The 18074-nt window shown below is 37.4% G+C and overlaps 1 protein-coding gene across 1 annotated transcript in view; it reads right to left on the reverse strand.

The window, feature by feature from the left end:
• The window catches only part of LOC110468661 (uncharacterized), a 41690-nt gene extending 24330 nt beyond the window's left edge, over positions 1 to 17360 (reverse strand). The window contains exons 1-18 of the mRNA XM_085580175.1: positions 17202 to 17360; positions 13979 to 14041; positions 13006 to 13071; positions 12347 to 12608; positions 11822 to 11936; positions 11127 to 11217; positions 10187 to 10296; positions 9749 to 9965; positions 8702 to 8827; positions 8111 to 8228; positions 7100 to 7238; positions 5881 to 5991; positions 4620 to 4689; positions 4081 to 4218; positions 3833 to 3997; positions 3245 to 3339; positions 2361 to 2487; positions 1354 to 1609 (exon numbers count right to left, since the gene is read on the reverse strand). Coding sequence (XP_085436301.1) covers positions 1354 to 1609; positions 2361 to 2487; positions 3245 to 3339; positions 3833 to 3997; positions 4081 to 4218; positions 4620 to 4689; positions 5881 to 5991; positions 7100 to 7238; positions 8111 to 8228; positions 8702 to 8827; positions 9749 to 9965; positions 10187 to 10296; positions 11127 to 11217; positions 11822 to 11936; positions 12347 to 12608; positions 13006 to 13071; positions 13979 to 14041; positions 17202 to 17274 — 2342 coding nt within the window. The 5' untranslated portion in view covers positions 17275 to 17360. The remainder of the gene's footprint in view (positions 1 to 1353; positions 1610 to 2360; positions 2488 to 3244; positions 3340 to 3832; positions 3998 to 4080; positions 4219 to 4619; positions 4690 to 5880; positions 5992 to 7099; positions 7239 to 8110; positions 8229 to 8701; positions 8828 to 9748; positions 9966 to 10186; positions 10297 to 11126; positions 11218 to 11821; positions 11937 to 12346; positions 12609 to 13005; positions 13072 to 13978; positions 14042 to 17201) is intronic.
• Positions 17361 to 18074: the final 714 nt, after the last annotated feature.

An 18074-nucleotide genomic window follows, 5' to 3' on the forward strand; every position in this document is an offset into this window, starting at 1 on the left:
GTTGCTTAGCAGGAAAATTCATAGGTTGTAATGCATATATTGCTTGTTACATTCTCATGAGATCTCCTCTTGCTGTTGTTGTAATTTTACACTTGAAAGATTATGGAATTAAATTTAAAAATGCACTCAAGTACAACTTCCCTATCAATCTAGAAACACTACAGAGTCATAGAAACCTTTAGGATGGAAAAGACCCTTAAGATCCTTGAGTCCAAGCATTAACCCAGCATTGCCAAGTCCATCACTAAACCATGTCTCAAAGTGCTGTATCCATGGCTTTTAAATACTTGCAGGAATAGTGACTCAAGCACTTCCCTGGGCAACCTGTTCCAGTGCTTAACAACCATTTCAGTACAGAAACTTTTCTTAACATCCAATCAAATCACCCCCCAATGCAACTTGAGGCCATTTCCTTCCATTCTATCATTTGGTACTTGGGAGAAGAGGCTGACCCACACCCCAGCACAACCTCCATTTAGGCAGTTTTAGAGAAAGTGTCTTCACTGAGCTTCCTTTTCTCCAGGTTAAACAACTTCAGGTCCTTCAGCTGCTCCCTGTAATACCTGTGCTCCAGACCAGTTCTGCTGCCCTCTGAACATACTTCAGCATCAAAATGCCTTTCTTGTTGTGAGAAACTCAAAACTGAACACAGGATTCAAGGTGCAGCCTCACCAGGACCAAGTACAGGGGAATAATCACTTCCCTAATATCAAAGGCTTTACTAAAATCCAGGCAGACAACATCCACAGCCTTTCCCTCATCCACTAAGCAGATCACCTTGTCATAGAAGCAGATTGGGTTGGTCAAGTAGCAGCTGCCTTTCCCAAACCCATGCTGGCTGGGCCTGATCCCCTGTTTGACCTGTAAGTGCCACGTGATGACAAGACAATCTGCTCCATGTCCTTCCCAGGCACCAAGGTCAGGCTGCCAACACTGTAAATGGGTATCACATTTACTGGCCTCTAGTCAACCAGGACCTCCAAGGTTAACCAGACTTATGACAAATAATTGACAATAATGACAAATGATTGAAAGTGCCTCTGTGCTAGAGCACCACCAGATCCCTCAGCACCCTTGGGTGGACCCCATCTGGCTCCATAGAATTTTGTGTGTTTAAATGATGTAACAGGCCATTAACTGTTTCACTTTTCATTTTCCATTCTGCTCTCTGTCCCCATCCTGCAACTCAGGGGAATATGTACCATTTTTAAAAGTTAAAAATAAAGTTAAAAGAGCTTAACAGTTGAAGAAAATGAAGAGAGAGCATTCTTTTGAAATTCAGGCTAAAATAATCTTACACATTCCAGACTTTAATTCAAACATTGTTTGAATGTTTTAGAAAGGATTACTTACCATACACGCCCATTTTCATGGACTACTTCTCCAAATGGTATAGGAGATCCTTTGCTGTAGCAGGGGCATTCATTAGCAGGCACACATTTGCCACTCTCATCCATGTAGGTTCCATTTACGCAGGTGCAGCCGTCAACTGGGACAAACTTAATGTTGCATGTGACATCAGGTTCACTCAGAGAGCGGCAGGTGGGTTGACAGGAAGAGATGGTATAGCTGTAGCTCAAGGATTTGGGACATGAGGTAGTGTATTTTGCTTGAGAGAGGAAAATAAAATAGATTGTTAATTCCAGGTGGTAAATTCTCATATGGAAAACAAAAAAATCATAGGCAGTAGAAATAACATGTAAACAATACTGTACACCTCTGCTTATTTGCATATTTAATATAAATGTATTTGAATAATTTCAGGGTCTGATCTAACAAGCTATTGTACATGTGGAGTAAATGATGCATGCAAAGAAGAAAATATTTTTTCAAATGGAAGTTCAGAAGGAAACCTCCATTTGGTGCTGCTATTCATTGCCAATGTGCCTAAACTTCTTGAAGAATGAGACAAGTTATCTCCCTGAATGTCATCTGGTATGCTGGAAACAGACATACTAGGTAGGCAGAACCCAGTATGCAGCTTCAAAGACATGAAATTGCAAGTGTTCTGGTTGATATTTCTAGTACTGTTATTCTAATACAACACATTATGTCTGCAATAACTTGTGATACTTGTAAAGCTGTAGTGAAACTCTAACTTGCACAGAAACAGGTGGAGGCACTTCCATAAAAACAGTCCCTTTCATAATCAAGCCATGTCTCCCTTCTATTCATATTCATTCTTGCCAGCAATGGATTGATTCTAAGGGGACAGCAGAGAATTACTTCCAGGAGTGCACTTAACAAAATCCCTTCCTCATCACTTACTGATTTGTCTAGAAATGAGTAGAAAATAATCTCTGATCAGCAATTTTTATTGTTGTGTGTTCTTAGGAAATGAGATAGTGGATAGTACTTACTGCAGACATCAGTCCTCCATCCCTGCAGCTGGATTCCTTTTGCAGCACAAGCTCTCACATAGGCAGACAGAGCTGCACACAGACAGTCCTCACTATTTTCACAGTTACATGTGTCAAACATGCAGTTCTAAGAATAGAGAGAAAAATGAGGTCTCAGCACTGGTAATATAGCCAGTCTTAAAAAAAAAAACAGTGAACATTATCTTTCCAGTCTTATTCCTTAATCCTTCTTCAGATGTGCTCACTCATAGACAGTTTTATCACTTTCTAGTCTTTAAGGTTCCTGGCAGGTGAAAACACAGGTAATGAAAATTTAGTCAATTACTGCAGTTATAATTAGGAAATAGTGGTCTTAAAGTCTGTTATACATTTTTTGCAGCTTCTTGGTCCTCTGAACCTTTTTTGTGGATATGCTGCACAATAGCTCTACTCACAATGTGCAGTCCAGACAGACCATTTCACCAGTGTGGACACCTGGGTGATTACTAGTGAGAAGAGTGATTTGCAACACTTTGATAGCAGAGTAATGGCAATTAGGTAATGGGCTTTCTGTTCCAAGCAGTTATTAATAAGATGCCAGGCTCATAAGGTTAACAATTGACTGATATTCAAAGAAGCATTTGACAAGCCTTTAAATACACTATCTGGCTTATGTGTAAAACCATCCGGGAGTAAATAGCTGCCTCTTCATCAGCAAACAAGTCAGGATCTCGAAGCCAAGACTGACAATCGAAATGAGGTAATGTTACAACACAAAGAGAAACACATGTTGAAAGAAGGAAGTACTGCAGTTCAGCAAAGGGGATACAGGCATTGCCTAAGAAACGTCTGGAACAGCTCCTGTTTCTATTGTTCCCAAAGGGAAAAGCAGTCTGACAAAGTACCGTGTGGTAAACAGTGGGATTCACTGCATAGTGGCAGGCAGCAAAAGGTCCCGTGCTGTCAGTGAGTAGTCCACACCAATGCTGAGCGTATTTTTCTGTGAAATGATGAAACAATAAAAACGCACATTACTCTTTGTACTTCATTAGTCACAAACCCATGCTGCCCTGGCCTATGCAGGCAGTTCTGACATTCCATTAAATCTCTTCTTCTCCTGTCTTTTTTTTTTTTTTTTCTTTTCACTCAGCTTGTAGCTCATGGTTCCTGAAGCTTAAGGAGATGAATTAAAGGTTTCCAAAGATGCTCCTGCAATCCACTTCTCTGATACCAAGTTGTCAGCTTGGACATGAACTCTATTTTCAGTGACCTTGCAGTTTGCTTCCCTTATGCTTCTGTCACTCTTTTTTTTTTTACATTATTACTTATCTTCAGCACTTTCATTTTGAATATTTGATTCTGATTTCAGATGTAAGCTTTTATTAAATATTTAAGTCTTTATTTTTTTATTTTTGCTATGCAACAGATGTATTTTCCTTAAAGATTAGCAAAAAGGAAAAAACAAACCAGAGGAAATTCTAAAAAGCACTCACCATTATCAATGCTGAGTGCACAAGGATTCTCAAAACTCTGCTGGATATTAGGGCATGAAGCCTGAGTTTTCCATGTATTAGCAAATGCTGATGCTGTTCCTTCAATGATTCCACTTATGACCTTGAAGTCATCGGTTTGGATGTTATTGAAATTTCCACAGAGACCTGTTGAAAAGCAGTGAAAAGTTTATACTGCTCTGACTACAAAAAAGGACATTGATCAAGGTGTTGCTATTTCATTCACTCACCACAAGTCTGGTTTTTGAAAGAAGCATCGAGACGCACAAACACTTGCATCATGGGTGTGAACTGCACTTCAACATGGACGCCAAAGCTCGTGTCCATGATCATGAAGAATGAGGAAGGTCTGAACATGGTGACATTAGCTACCCATGAGAAACAAAATGGTCACCTTCTGAGCAAACACAATACTGTTCTTTTTTAATTTCTATTGAATGTTTTGCAAATTCAGAAGTGAAATAAAGATCTGCAGGTCAGAGGTATCACATGGAATCCTTAGTTATTGAAACAAAAATAAAATTTCTTTCTAAGTAAGTGTGGGCACAGGGGTAGTAACAAAAAAAGAGGTAAAAGAGGTAAAGAGATGCCTTCACTTTTTTGCAGTGAGAAGGAAGTAAATCTGAGACTATTCAAATCAGTAGACAGTAAATTCTGTTTGCTAAACTTTGAACCCTTGCCTGTGCTTGTCCTGCATTTCTCTATGACACCAAACATCCCACTTTACTTCAAAAGCACTTGTGTAATTTGCTGTTAGAGAAAAATCTACCTGCTGACATGGGCAGCTGGGTGTAGATGGAGTTCACAAACACACCCCCATCAGGTTTGACATCCACAATCTGATAAGGAAGAGGAACAAAAACAACTCTGTGAATCATAGAATGGTTTAGCTTGGGAAGGACTTTTAAAGGTCATCCAGTTCCAAACCCCCTACCATGGGCAGGGACATCTTTCACTAGATCTTTCACTAGACCAGGTTGCTTAGGGCCCCATCCAGCCTGACCTTGAAAACTTCTAAGGATGTGGCATCCACAACTTCTCTGGGCATCCTGTTCCAGTGCCTCACCACCCTCGCAGTAAAGAATTTCTTCCCAAAATCTAATATAAACCTGTCCTCTTTCATTTTTAAGCCATTTCCTCTTGTCATATGACTTTGTGTCCTAGTAAAAGTCCCTCTCCAGCCTCTGTGTAGGCCTGGTTTAGGGACTGAAAGGCTTCTCTAAAGTCTCTCCAGAGCTCTCCCTTCTCCAGGCTGAACAACCTCAACTCTTCCAGTCTTTCCTGATAGGAGAGGTGCTCCAGACCTATGTTAGTCTTTGTGGCCTCATCTGGACCTGTTCCCACAGGTCCTCCATGTTCTTCTTATGCTGGGGATGCATCCCAGAGCTGGATGCAGAACTCCAGGGGAGTGTTCCCAGAGCAACGTAGAGGGGAAGAACCCCTCCCTCACCCTGCAGGCCACACTGCTTTGGATGTAGGCCAGGCTGGCCTTCTGTGAAAAATAACTATAGTTCAAAGAGTAACAATGAGAAGGATCCCACTGATATTCATCAAACCGATACTTAAAAAGGTAGGTCTTTGTGATTTCACCTCCCCCTTATTTCTACTTTGTACACTTTACTAATTTTCCCTGCCGGAACAGAATTACTTTTAAAGGGACTTTCTCAGCTTTTTAGGGGATTACATCATCTTGTTTCTCTGAACACATCTTAATGATTAATTACATTAATTAACTGTTGTAATCATAATTACTAACCTTGAAGCTCATGGTCTTTCCCCATCTAATTGGCAGACAAAATAGCTTTTTTCTGCTTTGTGAGTACAATGTGTTTCTTAATGAAATTCCACAAAGCCAAATTTATGGCTGATCTGATTTTCATAAGAAAATCCACTTCTTTTCACTTGATTAAAAATATAATCTACTCATCATACATATACTGAAAACCTACAAAGAAATGCAGCTGCCTGACTGATTAAGCCCTAATTTCTTTTCTCCCCATATTTTTATTGTGCTTATTTTGCATGCTTACAGTTTGTCCTTTATTCATGTTGAGGGTCACTGATTTTAGGCAGGTCTCAGTGTCAGTTAGGCCACACTTGCGTAGTTCTGCCAGGATGGTAAATTTTTCATCATTACAGTCCTGAAAAGAAAAAAGTCAAGTTATTTCATAGAAGACTAACTACAGAAGGTTTCCCTATAAAATTTTATCTCAATTATGAAAAAGTATTTATTTGTCTGGAGAAGATACAGACTGTAGCAAATTCCAGAGCCTTCTTGGCTGAAGACTCGATTTTTTCCTGTTTGAATTATTAGGAACAAGAAATGTAGAATCTGGATTTTACTGATTATATCAGTACAGATGTCAAGATGGAGATCCAGATGCATATTTGGTTTTATTCATGACAACTTCTAAGATTCTACTCAATTCTGTTGTAACTCTCATCTTTCTGTAGCTGGTATCAATGCTAGACAAAAATTTCTGATAAAATATGTTTTAGGTGAACAGTAACATACAACATTTTATTTCCTTTTACTGAATTGTGCAGATGGGGAAACAGGAAAGCAAACAACAAACATAAAAAGCCCCTAGAAAATCAAGACATTTCACCTATACATGTCTGTAATTAAATATTTTAATTATAATTAATTTCAAAATTTTCTATTTCTTTTGAGTTATTTTTAAATGTTTAAAAATATTTAAAAGCTAAGTGAAATGCATCAATTAACTTGAAGTGTTTTTCTTTATTCAAACTCCACAAAAATGAAAAAAAAGGCTGTTTTATAATATTTTAAGATTATAAATGTTTAATATTATAAATTAAAATGGTTAAGATTATAAATTAAGATTATATATTTTTAAGAAGTTAAAAAATTACAGTTACTGTAATTTTTATAGTTGTACCATTTGGCCAAAAAGCTTATAATAGAGTAACATGGCAAAAATTATGCAACCCAGTAAGAATGCTGGATTAGTTGTACTGAAGGTGGCAAACCAAGCAAATTATTAAAAAGACAGTGCTCTTCAATTACTCTCTCACACAACTGGAAATTTCCCAGTGAGCACCACACATGGTTGCATGACATCCTAGTAATTAACTGATGATTGTCAGTGAAATGGCAGGTAGCAAACATCTGGCTAAGTGGCAGGGAATTTAATGATGTTATGTCAGAAGTGCTAAGTCTCCTAAGTGTTTTCTTTCTATAAATCTAAAAGGCTTTATGACCTAGAAATATCCTCTGATTCCCACCTTAGAGAGGACGTAGGTGCAGTCTCCATGGTGATCATAGTACTTCATATCATATGTGGAAATGTGGGAACCTCCCACTACAGAGCACGTTCCTGGGCAGGACTTGTCTTGGCAACTCCACTGGCCTCCATTACAGGTACTGGAAGAATAAAGTTAGGTGAAATCACTAACAGTGCTCCAGAACAAGAGGAATACAAAGCTGTTAGGTGCAGCTGCTTTGCTATTGCTTTTCCCTTCAAGCTGTGGTTTAAGGTTTCCAAAACAGGTTTAAGAGTTTCCAAAATGCAGTGAACTTGGGATGCAACACATTAAAATCAATTTCTCTGGTAACCATTCCCCTTGCTTATCTAATTGTTTTCCTTCTTTGGACAGGTGAACTCCCCAAAACAGGTTTTGGATAAATAATTTTGTGGATTTTTTCAGATAACATAAAGCACAACAAGAAGTTAAAATATCTTCTGGGTGGTTTTATTTGGTTGTGTTGTTTTGGTTTTGTTTTTGGTTTTTTTTGTGATACATATGTATCATAAACTAATAAAAAAGAAAAGGTAACTCCACATCTGCTCCTGATGTAGATTGTGTCTATTTTCAAAGCTGATGTGGCAGGGCACAGGTACAGGATTAATAATTGAGAAACTGAGCTTGTATTGTGTCATCCTTTGCTTTCTCCAGAGAAAATAAATGTTTGCAAATACATTAATGACTACAACTTCATTCCCAATGGAGAATTCAAAATGTTTGAATGAAATAAACAAAGAGGAAGCATTTTAATTGACTGGTGAGAAATCTAAATATTCTAAATCCTTGCTTTGATCACCATGAGACAGAGTGCAAAGCTAGTTATGGCTGCTGCTAAATAAAACAAATAAGGTTTTTTAGGGGTGCTTTGGAAATGTAGCAGACAATTAAATGCACATATCAGTTACCAATGAGGCAATTGCAAATAATAAACTATTAAACCCGTTAAATATATAACAGGAAATAGTTAGTTAGAAAAGTAAGAAAGGTCACCAGGTCTGGCATGGATCTGAAAAAGAAGCTCCTGTAGCATAGGTTTTGCCATTGTAAATACAGGAGCACTCCTGCTGGGGAATGCAGCCAGAATTGTTGATGTCATCAAATACAGTCCCTAAATTAAAAAAAAAAAAAAAAGACAAAACCTTGATCAATTAAAGAGTCATTTCCTATACACCATTTTATTTGTTACAAATCCTAAATATTTATTTAGCAAGAGACCTGCAGTTGTTGTGAGTGGATACAGCAGTGCTGAGGACAGCAGGACTATATCAGTTTGCTGAGGGAAGGATTCAACCTTTGTATTCTTAAATTCCACCTGCTCTGAAAGATGGACTTGTAGCATAGGTGGCTGGCTTAAAGATTGCTCTTTATCTGTTTGCTGTTCTTTTTCCTGCTTTCTGAATTTCGCACATGTATTGGCAATTAATTCAGACATCTTTTCTCAGCTGACACATGACAAAAGCTTGTCACTGGCAGCTGTGAAAAATAAAACTATATGAAGCTTACATCCCATGGAACCTACCCAAATCCTACAGGTGAGCTCTTGCTCTTTGAGATCAGAGATGTAAGTAGTTAAGGACTTGCCTGGGGGGCAGAAACAGCCATCAATACAGTGTTCTTCACAAAACAGAGATCGTCCAGGATTCGTGCATGTATCAGCACAGGGGGAGTTGCACTCCTGGTACTGCATGTTGTAAGGACACTTCTTGGCTGAAATTTGAAGAAAGATTTTTTTTTTTTTTCAGTCAAAGGTATTTCTAGTTCTCTATACATGTAAATATTTGTATCCATTGAAGTTTTAAAGCTAGATAAAAAAAAAAAAAAAGAAAAAACCACACACCAAACTGCAATTGACCACTAGCTCTCAAAAGTTGCAGGTTTAACCACTTAAATCCCTATTTCAAAGTTGAAATGTGCATTTCATGATTCTGGTGCTGAATTGGCTCTATAAGTGGATTTCTGAGGACAGCAAGGTTACAACCTCAGAAACCCAGCAAGGTCTGTTTCTACAGAAGGCTCCCTTCCCTGTGAACACCCGTACTGCTACTGAAATGTAAGACTTAAATTCCTAAAGCTTTAGTATATTTGCATTTTGAGATACCATCAGAAGGACAAATAGCACCCCATAGGCTTTTGTTTTGGAGCAAATTCTGGTGACAGTATCAAAAATTACCCACTATAATCAAATATATGTTTAAATCAATACAAACTCATCACTATCAAGCAAGAGGAGATAAATAGGTGATTAGCCAGACATACACCTGTGAAGATCCAATCAGTTAACTGAGAACAACAGATGCTGTAGCCACCGTGAGGAAAGGAAACAGGAATGCAAGCACGTGTGCCTCATTCTTCCTTCTTGTTTCTCCTCTACTTGCTTCCTTCAGTGCACCGGTTCATTAAATTACTTGGACTCTCGTTAGAGTATCCATGTTAGTGTTTTGGTAGAGTTTCATTCAGTTTGCATTAAAATCTTTAGCTCTTTTGCTAAAGTCTTCATGCTGGAACTTAAACATCGGAATTTTCTAAAGGATTCAGTCTTGGACAGCCTGTAACTCCTCCTGCATCCTCAGCATGATTTGGGAGCTTGTTTGTTAGTTAATGAGCATGCACTAAGGCACTGATACTCACGGCACAGTTTTGATGTTCTCCAGTCCAGGGGCTGCCCACCAGCATGAGCACACTGCCGGGAGTACTCAGCAAAGGTGTCACAGATGCATGAGCTGTTTTTAGACTCTGCAGAGCGGCACAAGTCATCTTGGCAAACCTTAATGTAATCTTGAACATCAACTAGGTCATTGCACTCTACAAATGCAGAGCTGGTCAAGGTTTTCTCGCATATGTCATCCTTTGGAGGAAAAAAATATAGACAAGTCTCAGAAAATAGAAAGAAGTTGGTGTGGGGGGGGGAGTTGGTATTGTTATTTTTTTGTACTTATTATGCAATGTAATCTTATAGCTCTCTTTAAGTTGTTGTTGCCTGAGGGCTTTTCCTATTGACCTGTATGAAGCTGTGGAAGGGAATGGATAAATCTGAAAGAAAAATAAAAGGATGGTTAGGATCCTTACGAGATTTTCAGAGCAGTTATATGTTGGGATAGAAGTGGAATCTTCACAGTGTTCTGTTGGCCCGTCCATTTTCTGCATATTCCCAAACTGCAAGGCTGTCATCTTAACATCTGTAGAAAAGAAGTTTAATAATGAAGATCAGAGCTCTTTGTTCAAACAACTACCTGTTATTTTTTCTTTCCTCTCAAGAATTTGGGTCAAGGCTGGCAAAGACACTTATCTCTCTTAAGCCTTTAAAAGTGATCATCACCCCTTCCAAAGGAAACACTACATCACTACCTCAATTTACTTTGTACAGCACCCTGGAAAAAGCAAACATTGGAAAACAATTCTCAACCTATTACATCTAGATGCACACTAAAATTTTTCCCAGAAAAATAATAAACTCTTTTCAGATTACATTGAACCCATTCAGGGCAGAGGGAAAAAAGGATCTAAACAGGAATTTGGACAATGGAGATTGTTGTAAGACAAGGTTTAGGAAAATGTTAAAGCTGGGAATAGTTAAAAAGATATGATCTTACAAGGATTATGCAAATCAGGGAAATGTGGATATACTAATTTTGAGACAAAAATGAAACTAGAAATTTACTGCCTAGAAAATAGAATTACCTTTTGTTTTATTGAATATATTTCTATATTTAATTCTCTTATTAGTGAAAATTGCTCATTTTTATGAAGTTACCTGATTAGTTTTACCAGCATGGTTTACAACATTGGCATGCAAGAGATATGCAATCAGTTGTTAGCACCAACACTATATTTACACTCAAAGCATTAACATACATAATCTGATCTCTCTACTGCAAATTTTTAAATGGAGATTGAATCATATCTTATGGGTAAACCATTTGACAGGATGGGAAAGAGGAATGCTGTTGATGTCAGAGCCTGTTGGAGATCCCATAAACCTTTTTTTTTTTTAATTTAGAGCACTTACTGTTTGAAATGAACTCATTGTATATGGGAAGGCCATTGAAGTCACCACAAAGTCCACAAGTCTGATTGGCATATTTCTCATTCAATTCCAGCTAAAATGATGAATAGTAAGTTGATAGAAGTTAGTATAAATATTCTAAAGTATATTCAAGACTATAGAAAACACTTGCACCTGCTGTCTCTTAGTCTCTTCACAGTCAGATCTGTGGAATTTTATTTAGCAATTTAATTCAAACAGGAAGGATAAAGACTCAGCTTAGATTTGATTGCAGAGTCCAAGCTATTGATACTATTGATACAGACTTCGAATTTCACTGTACTATCTATGCTATTCTTAGCGACTTTCTATTGATTCTTCAGGAAGAAAATCAAATCCACAGAAAAAATTGAAGGCATAGGAGAGTGAAATTCTGCTTAAAAATATATCTGAAGGGATAATTAGACCCTGTAATAATACCAATAGCTAATGATATAATGAAAGTGATTTTTCATCCTATTTTAAGCAGATGCCTGCTATCCATTATGTATAAATCCATGTAATTTTCTTTACGACTACCTGGATACAAGCCTATCTTTACTAAAGAAGAATTGCCCAACAATGTGAGATAAGAAGGCAGTAGCCACTCTCTAAACAGGCCTAATCAAAGATTAGCTCTGTTCTCTGAAGCAGTAAACAGGTCCAGGAGCAGTTCCTACCAGAATGCTGTCCTTTTCATTCCACAGTAACACAACACCGATTTTGCTGCCAACTTTCACATAAATGCTGCTCTTCTCTATCATAATACCAGATTGACTATATGGCAGTTCAACTCTGGGAAAAGGCAGAAAGAATGCTAGTTAGCTTCTGATCCAAATGCTCGATAAGAAGAAGGGAAAGTCTTGTAGTGTCCACCATCTGTAGGAATTCTAAAATAGTGTATTTGTGGGAAAGAAAAGCAATTACAAAATAAGATAGTCCGACATTATCAAATATGGATCTAAATTTGAATCCAGCTTCTCAGAACATTTAATCCAAATTTTATTTTTGAGGCAATCCTTAAAGTAAGGATTTATCTTCTGTGACAGGAATTAATAGCATTTTACTCATTATTTATGTTGGTAAAGGTATCAGATCTATTAAAAAATACATAAGTGTTTCATCTCAAACACACTAAAGTATTTGGCAGGACTGGGGGAAAAAAATTAATGTAGATACCTAAGACATGTTATGAGGGAACTTACCTGTTGCCATCGACCAGGACAGCATCTTTTGTTAGTTCTGCAACGACACCTTCGAGTTTCATGGTGATGTGGTTGATTGTCGGGGTGTTTGCCACCACTTCACGCCTAATCTGGACGTTGAAGTCCTCATAGGGAGCGTTGCAGTGGGAGGTAAAAACGTAGTTACAGAGCCCAGGGAAGGTGAATATGTCCCCGTCGAAGGTCTTGAAGTGGAAGTTGCCCCATGTGCTGCACACACGGCCATTGTGAGCAGGATTAGCAGCTGTGAATTAAAACTGGCTGTTAAAAATTACTTAAAATCTTCAGGCTCCACATGGGGAAAATCAGCTTGTCCAAAGCTTCATTTTCTCACTAAATGTTTTTTGCCTGCCTACCTCCATTTGTTGTTTTCTACCTGACACTATATAGCTGTGTATTCATTCACCACTCATATCTGTTAACTCATATACCCTCCAAATGGTTACAGTTATGTTCAGCTAGAGCTTAATTAGTCACCTTCATTTCAGCTAAGACAACTGTTGATTTCTAATCACCATGTTTCTCTTCTGAATTAGTAATGACTTCCTTTATCAGTACCTTTCCCCATTTAAATTAAGGTCTTCTGTCTATACCCCCTAAAAGTGAGCACTAGCTGAATACATCTTGTTTCCTTTACTTACATGTTATTGCTAGATTTGTTAGCAGTGGTGGGATGATGTTCAAGTTACTTGGAATTCTGATAGAAGCTAGAATAGAAATAAGAAAGAAATCAAAAACTAGAATAACAATACCTAAATTTGCATGTAGGATAGACCCACGAAGGACAAGAGAGTTAATATGCCAGACCAAAGAAAACAATGTTAAGCCTGTTTTATTTTACACAGGTTAAAAGTAGATTGTAAAATTTGAACTCAGGATACTTAAGTCATAAGAAATTGCTTTCAGCTGTGATGACCTGCATTTTTTGCATGCTAACTTTGACCCTTTTATAAAACTGTGCTGCATGAGAATATTGGAATTCTTCAGAGACACTGGAACAATTCAAAGGGGTAAGCTGTACTAAATTAGCCTCTTACTGCTACAAAAGCATAGCTGCCTTCTCCTTACACCTCCTCTTTCTAAGGAGGGAATAAAAATCTTGTAATCTTTTCTCTGTTTTATATTTTTCTATTAAGGGGCTGAAAACTCTTCAAAATGGCCACACCTTGGTTGTGCAGGACAGACACAAATCATTACATGGTAAAAGTCAGCGAAGATGGGTTGTCATTTTGATTTCCTAACATTGGCCACTGATTTTACAGCAGGCTGAAGTCGTCCCACTTCCTTTTTTTAAAAGGAACCAAACATCACTTTGGTTTTATATCTACATGTTCATGCAGCTATGCATCCAGCCTCTTCAAACACTTCTGTTTTCTTAGTTAACTATGATTATACAGATATAGCCATAGTGTGTAATATCTGTGTGTGTGCACTTAGTAACTGGTGTCTAGTAAATATATTACTATTCTTAGAGAGAGATGTTAACACACATTTCCTTTCATCTGGCACCACTGGCCATATGCTAAGGAGGTTTTTTGGGGTTTTTTAAGGCATTTTTATTATTCAGTATGGATGTAGCAAATAAATACAAATATACAGTATAAATAAATGTACCATTTTGTTGTTGTAGAAGACCTCCAGAGAACTGGCTTCCTATTTGAAATTCAAACTGACCTCCTGTAAAAAAAAAAGTGAAAAGCATATTAAGAGTAATATCCTGTACCTGAACTTTTAAAGCAAAGCATTTAGCTAGGATCAAAGAACCCAGAAACAACTCCATAAAACAAAGGGGAGAATCTCCTTTATCTTATCAGAGAAAATGAAACAGGCTCCTCAAGAAACCTAAAATGTAATTATAGAAAGAGACGTTCTGTTACAAATACTCAAAGTTTCTAATCCAAATAATATATGTATTTTGTAATATGCTTTACAATATATTGTAATCCAAATAATATATATCTGCTTTCTATGTTTCTCTCAAAACTCACTGCAAGAGATTCTAATGACTGGACAGCACCCCTTATTTCACTGCTGCACTAGATCTCAGTAATATTCACAAATTCCCAAAATGCAGGTAAACCATGTATCAAAATTGTTGTGTAGAAGTTAGGTTATAAGAAAAGGCATGGAAGTAGTGAAAAGGATCAAGGGGCTTCAAACTTCATCCAATAATGGCTGTAGATATTTATAACAGTTTCTTTAGTGTATAAGCATATGGCCTTTTCTCAGGGAGCAGATGGGAAGCCTCCATCATGGATCTGGGTTTTCTTTACAGCTGGGTACAAGGAGGAACCTCTGAGGGACAATACAAGGGCCATAGCCTGAGCAGTAACCCAGAAGTAACCCAATGAACCCAGTTTCCTCTTCTACCCATCTACTGACTCCAAGATTGTTCAAACTCACATCTTCTCTGCGGAAAACCTGAAGCATCAAGCTATAAGGCTATTTGACCAAGGGTTCTTGCTACAACACCTGAAGCAAAGACTTTTGAGAAATGACAAATATTCTCCAGAATGCTTTGATTCCTAGAAAAAGACTGACCCTGACCTCCTGGGTTGACATTCTAAGATCTTGGATTTTATAAGTAAATATATCAGGCATTTCCTGTAAAAGTTGAAGGGTTGCAACTTTATTTTGTGAATTACTGAATGCAGTCAGGATATAATAACTGTGCATGTAACAGGTTGACTAATAGGTACCTTTAACCTGCCAAGTCTAAATCCTCACAGGATTAAAGTGATGAAATGACTAATATCTGAACCCTTGTCTGGATTATGTGAATGAGCACTGTAGATGTCTAGAGAATTTCTAAGTCAAAGCAGAACTGCGTATGGAGTTTGTCCGAAGTTAAGCCCCCTTTTCCCTTATACAATAGGTGAGAATTGAACCCCAGGAGATTACTGGCTTTGGAGCAGAGGGTTCTGGGCAACCCCACCACAGCTAGAAGTTCCTGCAGTGTATGCAGTTTCTTTCAGCTTTAAGCTTTTAATTATTTTCTCATTTAAGTTTATGCTTGCCTGCTAGTGATGTGCAAAGAAGTAACGTGGGACAGAGTTTAGCCATTTTCCATTTCCTGCTCATCTTTGAGTATCATAGATAACGACATTAAGTAAATGTATTCACATAATTATAATTTATACTGATTATAATTGATGAAAATATAATTGGTGAAAAAAATTGATACCGATCAGGTAAGAGAAATACCTCTTTAACTCTACATAATAGGCTGAGGTTTGCTTTTACATTACACATCCATAGGAATCTCAGCAGGCATAGAATCTTAGAAGGTTTGTTTATTCTAGTGTGGGAACCTTTGTAACAGGGCAAAATAGATCTATATATGTATTTTGTTCTGTTAATTTTTCTCAAGGAAACAGTAGGAGCTTTTGTTTACTTAGCAAATACATTATTCCCAAGGAAATTCTACCTGCAGTGGTTTGTTTAGCAATTACACAATGCCACTTTGTTTACTATTATAAAATAAGTGTCTCTCAGTTGTAAGAAATTTACTATTTGATAATTTGGAAACTAACTTAATGATTAAGAATATTTGGATGCATCCTGCAAAGTCTTTATCCAGCTGGAAATATTGCTGTCACCAGTTTATAAAAGTTAATATTTGACACGAAATATAAAGGCAGTCACACATTTGCGGAGATGGGATGGGACCATTATTCTTTAGTCCAGATATTGGAAAATATTTTCCACAGGGTGTGTTTCAAATAAAGAGGTATTTGCTGGGTACTGTCTATCACACTCATTTTTCAATTTATCAGATTAGCTCTGCACAGGAGAAATAACTTTCTTGTTCCATGAATGGCTGAAAACATTTCTGACCGACATTGCGTAACTCCAAACAGAAGTTTATACTCTACGAGACCGTTGTGTTTTCAAACACAATATAGACCAACTGGCCAGTGATTTAGTGTTTATTTCACAAACTGTAAAGCAGCCTTATTTGCACCTTTCAATGTTTTGAAAGTGATATGCAAGATAAATTTACCTAGGCAATCTGCAGATTTTAAAATGTCATCTGAGAGGCCGGAAATTAGTGTACATGAACAGGACTGACTTATCAAGCTTGTACTCCTACAAGTAGATCCAATTTGATTGGTTTCATCAACTTAACACGGTTACTCATATTAATAAAACTGCAAAGACCAGCCCTAATGGATATAATATTGACAGGTGAAAAAACCCCATTCAAAATAATGCATTGTGGTGTCACATAAATGTCCCTGTCCTGCTCATACTCACTATCTGTAATATATATAAATATTTTGCACAGGGTATTAGTATAATAATTAGTAGTATAAATTAGTTACTGCACAATTAGTAGTTACTGAAAATCCTTGCCATATAAATATTCCATCCTGGTTTATTTTGCAAAAGAAGTTGCAAGAAATGTTGAGAAATCTGGTGTTAGCCCCTGGTAGGTGACAAAATATTGACAAAGATTGACCAGTGGTCTGATCTAGCAACTGGAAAATGTAGTGGTTTAGATTTCATAACAACCATAATATTCATGGTGTTCTAATACAAATTGCAACAGGAATAAAATGCTTTTGTAAGGCATATGGGACACTGAAAATCTGACATTTTAAGACATGAATAAGAGTTTTTTTGGATTTGATCTTCAAGGCTACTTTCCATATGTGGTCATACATATAAGTTTAGTCAATATTAAATTGGTCCAGTTAATAGACAGACATTTAAAATGAAAATATATAAAGAAATCAGCTACCTCTTATATGAATCAATTAGTATTGTTTAAAATGTGTTACTAGGTCTAAACAGAGAATTTTTTCTTTTCCCAATAAAAAAGAAAATTTCTTACCTATTTGATGGATACAGCAAACTGCTAACAGGAAAGCCCATTCTGGTAGCAATATCCCCCTGCCAAACCCCATCTTGAGTGGAGTTTGGCACAAGGATGTTGGGTCTAAACTTGATACTGACTGCAGTTCATCTGTGCTTTGTTGCTCTTATATAGTAGCTGACTTTGGCTTCAGTCCCAGATTGATTCAGAGAGTGTAGAAAGGTGAGGTTTGGGGGATTTTAGTTATTGAACAGGTAAACAGAGGATGCTCTTCCTTTCTCAGAAACTGGCCATTATTTGTATTTTGGGAGGAGTAAATACATTTACGTATGTACATTTTAAAATTCTATCTAGTAAAGAAATGATTGCAAATAAAATGCAACTCCTCCTCCACAAATAACAGGTCCTGGAACAAATTTAATTTGGTGTTGCTTTACAGTTATGCAGATGGATGGCAATTAACTGTTCCAAGTTTATCAGTACTATAATTCATGCCAGGCAACTCCTTCGCAAAAAACCCCACTGATTTCTGAAGTTTGTGGAATATTTCATATGTGGGGACACAGCATCAAGAAGTCCCTCCATGCTTATTGGGGCAGCTAATCTTCTTGTAAAAAGAACAGAATAATAACCTTGAAGGGTGCTGCAGTCTCACGTGGCCACTCTGAGCATATGCCATGGAAACCCCTCTGTATGGCACTGACAGGCATTAGGCACCCAGCTGAGAAAGACTCACCCACATCTATCCTGCATTTGTTAGAGGGGGCCTGAAACCTCAAAATCTACTTTTCAATTCTCTGGTTTTGCCTTCCCATAGAAAATATCAGGAGTAATTTCAGCCAGCCAGCCAGTCTTGTACCAGCTTTCTAGGACTAAAAAGATTGATTATAG

Source organism: Lonchura striata, chromosome 5, assembly GCF_050655825.1.
Source record: "Lonchura striata isolate lonStrDom1 chromosome 5, ASM5065582v1, whole genome shotgun sequence".
Taxonomy (NCBI): Eukaryota; Metazoa; Chordata; class Aves; order Passeriformes; family Estrildidae; genus Lonchura; species Lonchura striata.